Here is a 7,320-nt window from a genome sequence, read left to right as displayed (position 1 = left end):
AATGCAACATCTACTTGGAGAAAATAGTTTCAGCACCATAGATGCAGCAAAGATATGTCAGTGCATGTCACAGCCTAAGAGATAACCAACACAACACTCCTTAAATTTTTTTTCCTCCTTTAAAATGTATGCATTTGTAATAATACCTTGGTGTTAATTGTTTTTGAATTTTCTCTGCCTTAAGTTGTAATTAGTCTTTGGCAACACATAAGAAATGACATGTTAATAAAGCTTGTTGAATTAAATTAAATTAAATTAAATTAAATTGAACTGAACTAAACAAACTAAACTGAATTAAATTAAATTATGTAAATCGAATTGAATTCTTTTAAATTAAATTAAATTGAACTAAACTAAACTAAACAAACTAAAGTAAATTAAATTATTTTAAATTGAATTGAATTGAATTGAACTGAATTGACAGCTTTATATTAAATTGTGGATGGACTTCAGCAATAAAATTTAACAGAAAAATATATGTAGTCTTAATTCAGTATGATGAGCAGGAAAAGAAAAATGTGCATGTAAAATTATATTAAAATATGAAATAAACTGTGCAAAGAATATGCTTACACTTGTCAAAATCAGTGATACTAAATCTTCCAAGAAAACAATTTGGGTCAGTTTAAGCAAAAGGGTATGTTATGCCTCCTTGAAATATAATATAAACTTCTTTCCTTCTCAGATGGATAGGTAACATCTTCAGTATTACAGAAAACTAGTTTGTTGGGCTAATTGTTTGAATTTATGTCCCAATCACCCATAACTCACCCTACAATAACCACCAGAGGGAGTCCGAGGGCCTTACGCTTTACAAGTGATGTTTCATTCAGGTAAAGTACCACCAACACACACGCGGAGGCGACATTTAGCCTCACAGGGAGACATGGACGCCTGTCTGGAACAAATGCATGCAAAGAGGCGATGCTACAGCAGCTGTCGCAAGGTTGTGCACCGCATACAAATGAGCGCATTGATCGTTTCCTTCGCGGTGCTGTTGTCTCCAGTAACCTGAACTGGTGCACTAACCTCCAGCTGGTGCAAGGGTGGATCAATATCTTCTTTTACACAAACATATACACTGTCTTTTTTTCACATTCATTTTCTAATTACCGCGAGAAATAGAGCAACAGTCATTGAGATGGTGTTAATATTATAAAGCAAATGACGCCAAAATGACAGTGTGATTCAGCCGCAGATGGGTTGCAACAAACCAGTTTCAACAGTGAGAGCGCAGTAGTATAAACACAACAATGGGTTTCTTCTTGATGTGCACGATAATATAGTCATATAATATTTATGTTAGGCTTACACATGCACTATAGAAAGCAATTAAATGCCTTCAATAATTCTGCACGGTGTGATACCAAACCCACAAAGTGCGATAATGATACTAAACTTATTACCGAATACCACACAGGCGCACCACAAGCCACAATCTGCAAAAAAATGTATAGCCTGTGGTAATAATATTGTGATTTTTTATCTTTGAGCGAGATGTTACCACGAGGTCCGCAGTGCTCTACACCAGCCTGTTGTTGTTGTTGTTGTTGTTGTTGTTGTCATTGTCATTCTGCCTGCCCGCCTGAATCAACGCCTCTCTGAGCTTCATAATTTAATAAACAAGGTGTTGGTGTTTGTTTTGGCTTTGTTATGGGGGGGTCTGCAGCAGTAATCGCTGAGCGAGACTGTATCCATGTCAGTGGAACAAGCCATGCTGATGTCAGAGATTTTTCCTCTGCCCTCCACGGTGGGAGGATCTCTGTGCGTTGAGTCACGCAGCTGTCAAAGATAGCTGTCACCCAGTTTCAGGATCAAACACACAGTCAATGAGAAAAGGGCTTTGAGCCGCAGGGACGCGGAGATCTCAGGTAACCCCTTTTACGTCTCCAAACAAGGACGAGCAGAAGAGAAAACAACCCTTAAAAAAAGAAGGGGGGAAAGAAGAAGAAGAAGAAGAAGGAGTGAGTTTTGATGAATAAGGATTTTCGGATATTCGGATACACGCTGGGGATATCTGGAGGAAAGAAGAGAAACACTGCACTGACACAAAGACAATTTTCTTGTGCGCTTCACGGGGGGAAAGTGAGCGTTTTCGGACGGAGATGAAGACGAAAAAGGGTAGGTGTGATGCTTTTTGAGTGAAATAAAGTCAAAATGAGTTTATGTAAGCGGGAGACAGCGCACATAGCGATTATAAGAGAGATTTCCCTCATATGCAAACCATGCAGTCTATTGTTTCCTTTCCAGACATGACAGGGGGCTTTTTTTCTGCCATGTGCTGGCGCGGTGTCAAAAGTCGATATATCTAGTTTTGCACATCATTTGTGCTTTTTTTTAAAACTAGGTTTTATTCGACTTTGACCCAATAACAAACCAATGTGTCGACGTGTGTGTTGGTTTTACTTGTCACGGTGTAATTCGGCTAACTTTAACGCTCACGTAAACGTCAAAACTAACGTGAACGAGGCTTCTTTTTAGATTTGAATTTAAGCTAATTAAAGTGACGTATGCTACATTTGTGTCGAAGTTTGACAAAAAGTGATGGCACGATTCAAAGTTAGTCGAAGAGTTTGTTACATTTGTTACACCACGAAGCTTTAAAAATCGATATGTAGCATCTTTTAAGTATCAGCTACAACCGGAAACACATTCAGCACCTTTAATTTCTATCTAAATCCAAATGTAGGCTAATGTTCATCCTGACCTCATTGTGGGAAGTTGCTGCTGCCTTGTTACATTCACGGACCTCGTGGTGCAGCGCGCACACACAATAGAAAACCCCCTACAAGTTGTTTAAACTCACAAAACCAGCGTCTTATAAGCTTTTCGACATATTTTCTGACCACATTGTAAAGCTGCGGTGTGTGTGAGGAAGTTAAGTTTATGGCGAAGTCAGTGTTTGCGTTTAGAAACTTTTAAATTGCATACAAAGAACCACGCAGCCCTGGATTCTTTTGTTTAGTCTGGAGACGCTGATTTGCAACAGGTCTCCCCTCCCCCTTCCCCTCTCTCGCCAGCCTACGTAATTACCTCATCCTGTTGGCCGTTCAGACTTGGGAACTTTTTTACTCCTTTCCCACTAGTTTGTCTCAGAGCAGGCTGCAGGGCTAGTGGATTAAATATCCCCTGAATCTTAATTCAGTGTTTTCTTAATGGGGTCTGGCCTGCCTGCATAAACAGCTGCTGGTATCATGTGTAAACTGTGACCAAAACATCACAGGAGCAAAAAAAAAGTATGTCTTTATATTTTACTTTTGTGCCAGACAATTAACAGACTAACATGGCAGACGTAAATCTGACTAAAGTTTATAAGCGGGTTTATTTTTCCCTCATTCAGTGTAATTCAAAGGCCCAAATCCTGTTTGATCGTGATTGACTTTGATTAGACATGCCCCAAAACGCCAAATTAAATAAGAAAGCAACTCTGTAATCTCTGTAAACACACTGCTGCCTTTCTTCAAAACAAATCTCCCTCTCTACAGGGATTGTTCTTGTGGTCAGCCTGGTGTACTTTACATATCCAAACATGCAAGGTGTGCTCCCAGCCTGTGCAATAGACCTGGCTTGTATTTGTCGAGGCAGGTTTTATAACTGACACAGCATCAGACCAGCCTTTGTGACGTCCCCTCCCCTACCCTTCCCTCCCTCCCTCCCTCCCTCCCTCCCTTCTTCCTCCTCCTCCTCCTCCTCACACCCTCCCTCGCTCCTTATATGAATCACATGGCTGAACTTGACAGCTTGCTTCTGACACATCAGCTGCCTCCCAGACAGCTTGTGTTTGGTGAGCGGCTGCAGCAGAGCGGGCTAGGCGGCTGACAACAGGGTGGCTGACATAAGAGGGCGCATATTCTTTTGTCCTGCTCTCACACACTCTTTTCTCCTCACTTGCGCTCGCTCGCACAGGTTTGATGATGCTGTCGGGGAGTGAGACGGATGACGAGGACAGCGTGGACGCCCCCCTGGATCTGTCATCCAGCTCGGGGAGTAACGGGAAGAGGAAACGGCGTGGAAATCTGCCCAAGGAGTCTGTTCAGATCCTCAGGGACTGGCTGTACGAGCACCGTTACAACGCTTACCCCTCTGAGCAGGAGAAAGCTCTCCTGTCCAAGCAGACTCAGCTCTCCACACTACAGGTATGGACACAAATAGGATAGATAAGATAACATGACATAAGCTTTTCCACTATTAATCCCTGAGAGTGTAAACAGACCACTGTACAAGTCAAGAGGAAGCAAGTGTGAGTCTGACTGAATCATTTCCTGCCTAGATGACAAACAAAACATGACACATAAACAGTGAATTGAAGGTCATCCAAACCAGCTTGATGTTGCAACATTAAAGTCTGAGACAACGTGAGTAAACTCACTCCCTGTGTGCTGTGGGCTTGGCTGAGGCACTTGGACAGGAATTTCCCTCCCTCCCAGCCCCTTTCCATCCCAGCTGTCTGGGAACAATGCAGAGTCATTTACATGGTTAGAGCTGCAAGTCTCCCTGAGCCAGTTACGACTAGCCTGAAGGACTGAGGAAGAAGGAAGAGAGATGACCATGATTACTGCTATGACTAAGGAGATTACTTTTTTATTGAAGACTATTTAAAAACAGGATTAAGAATTCCAAACTTGACTTTTTTTGTTCAAAGTTAATATTTAGCTTCTCATGCTTTGAGATCCTAATCTTTGGGCTGGTTTCTCATGTCTGCAGTGCTGAAATGAGATGCAGAAAATGCTAATGGTGTAAAATATACAGCCTCTGGTGTGAAATAGTGCGTGACGGGTGTTGTTTACCCTTTCATTTTGATTTTTCTGTTGAAAACACAGGTGCAATCTGCACCTGGGGATAAGTGTACCAGCAGATTTTCTTTTAAGTTGCAAGGCAGAACATGCGGCTTTCTCACAGCATGGATTCTTGTTGTTGTCTCCTCCAGGTGTGCAACTGGTTCATTAACGCACGGCGGCGACTTCTTCCAGAGATGCTAAGGAAAGATGGCAAAGACCCTAACCAGTTTACCATATCCCGAAAAGGCAGCAAAGCGGGCGACAGCTTCTCTGACAGCTCCCAGTCCCCAAAACACAGCAGTCCTACAGCCGGTACAGAGGAGACCTACGACAAACGTGTACTCCACCCCTCCAGCTTTGAACCCGCCATGCCCGGCGTCCTGAGGAAGGCAGCTTCTCCCTCCATACCCTCTCCAACCTCCTTGTCCCCCTCCCCGGGGCTCATGCCCACCCGCCCTTCTGTCATCTGTCACACCACTGTCACCACAGCAATGCAGGCCAGCCCGACAGCCTCCCACCCGTCTGTGCCAGGAATGAACTGTGACAGGGCAGCTGAGCTGTTGCAGGCCGCACAGGTCCAGGCGCTGCTCAGGTGCCAGGAGGAAGGGCCAGGCAGCCAGCCGCTCCCCACCACTACCACCATCCTCGGCAGCACCGGCATGGAGGGCAACCTGAGCCCCCGCAGCGGGCTCTTCAACACCCCTCCCCCCACCCCTCCAGATCTCACACAAGACTTCAGCGGCTTCCAGCTCCTGGTGGACGTGGCCCTCAAACGGGCTGCAGAGATGGAGCTACAAGCCAAACAGCTGGTCTCCTAAAAGTGACAGAAGAAGAAGAGGGAACAGAGACTGACTTTGTGTCTCGACTGTAGAACTCCCCTGAGTTCAGTGACTTGTCTGCACGCAACAGAGAACAAATCCACATAAAAGCCTGATCATTTCTATTTTTGGTATACCAATCAAATTGATGAGGATGTTTTTTTATTGAAAAAAAAAAACTGTATCGAGGTGCCTTGGCTGTAAGTTGTTTATTCATTTCACATACATGCGTATGTATCTACATGTGTATCTTATTTGCACACAGGGACCAAAAATGTTATCAGAGAAATGCTGCCTGTCTTATGTCTTTCCATTATACTGTTTATCATTTTAGAGAATGGAGCGAGAGCTAGAACCAGCCCTGCTTCACAGACCGGTCACACAGATCGGTCGCGTCCACACACGTTTACCGTTGTACATTTCAGAGATCAGTTCATGATTGGTCTGCCTCATTTGTTTGCACACTAAAGGCAGAGGAAGGTCATCTCAGTGTCTTAAACATACTTTGCTCTCAGCATCTATGACAAACTTATTCACTACTGTAGTAAATGTTATGTGTTTTCATGAGTATAAGTATAGTTTTGATTTTGTAATTTACTTTTACTTTTAGCTATTTTAAAAGAAACCTCTATGCTTTTGTTTTTTTTTTTTACTCTTTTCCCCACCAAGGGATATTTCAGATGACCAATGTAGCAGGTTCTTAGTCTGAGCCTTCATCCCATCACTCAGCGAAAACAACGGCCAGTGGACTGGAAAATTAAACACTACAGATGTCTTTTCTGAATTTGCTGTTTTACAACCTGACAAAGACAGCATTTTTGAAATCACCAAAAAAGCATTTTCATGTATAATAGGACCATGTGTATAGTTAATGTGACATGATGCCCAATGATGTGATTTCTTTTCATACTGTGCAATGTTTGTGGCAAATAGGGGTCACATGGGATTCAAATAAAGTTTTGTTTTTCTACATCTCAGAATTGATCATTTGGTATTTTCCCCGCTGCGGATCACTCAGATCATGCGCATTCGTGTTCTCCTAAATCCCACTGAACTTTGTGAAGATTACTGATTCATCCCTTAAGGATAAAGACGGCGTATTGAGTCAGAACATTCAGTATATAAAAGGAGGGAGAGCGGGAAGACAGAAATAGTATAGCATTTGTGTCTTTCCACAGGCTACCGTTAGGCATTCAGAGACATTCCTGTGTGTGAGAGGTTTACAACAGCTCCTGCCAATTAGCATAATCCTGCATAAATTAACACGAGCAAACGGCAGACGTCAACAGTTTCTTGCCAGCGGGGCTTTATGTGTGCCTGCATCTCAATAGAGTCAATGTAAGTCAGCTTACAACTGAGTACGCTGGCTCGTTCAGGGCTAGGGAGGACAGCTGTTCCCTTCTGGTCTTGCTAAAGCTTCTCTATTGGCCTCAATAGGATTTGTTGTCTATATTTGCGGAGACAGACACCCTTTAATTTATTACATGTTCTTCTCTAAAGCTCAACACCAGTCTATTTTACAGATTTGAAAGGAATACAAACCTTTGTTGGGGTTGTTTTTTGTTTCATTAAAAGGTGCCAGAAACAAAAAGAAATCCATCTTCGCTAATCAGCGAGCTATAATATGTTGTTGGATCTAAAGGGGAATATCTAAGTAATCAATTAAAGGAATACTTCACCCCCTAAATGACAATGTGTATATCAATTACTCACCCCATTATTAC

At 42.8% G+C, this 7,320-nt stretch overlaps 1 protein-coding gene across 1 annotated transcript; it reads left to right on the top strand.

The window, feature by feature from the left end:
- Positions 1-1,780: 1,780 nt before the first annotated feature.
- Positions 1,781-6,568, top strand: tgif1 (TGFB-induced factor homeobox 1). The gene is made up of 3 exons (XM_033638979.2): positions 1,781-2,121; positions 3,907-4,136; positions 4,928-6,568. Exons 1-3 carry the CDS (start codon positions 2,106-2,108, stop codon positions 5,594-5,596), a joined length of 915 nt encoding a protein of 304 aa, XP_033494870.1. The 5' UTR covers positions 1,781-2,105; the 3' UTR covers positions 5,597-6,568.
- The last annotated feature ends 752 nt before the right edge of the window (positions 6,569-7,320 follow it).

Source organism: Epinephelus lanceolatus, chromosome 20 (genome assembly GCF_041903045.1).
Source record: "Epinephelus lanceolatus isolate andai-2023 chromosome 20, ASM4190304v1, whole genome shotgun sequence".
Taxonomy (NCBI): domain Eukaryota; kingdom Metazoa; phylum Chordata; class Actinopteri; order Perciformes; family Serranidae; genus Epinephelus; species Epinephelus lanceolatus.
This window is presented reverse-complemented; position numbering and strand designations above follow the sequence as displayed.

What these genes read in the sequence shown, in the direction of transcription:
- tgif1 (XM_033638979.2), top strand. An exon ending in CTCAGCTCTCCACACTACAG is followed by an intron (nt 4,137 to 4,927) that starts GTATGGACACAA and finishes TGTCTCCTCCAG; the next exon opens with GTGTGCAACTGGTTCATTAA.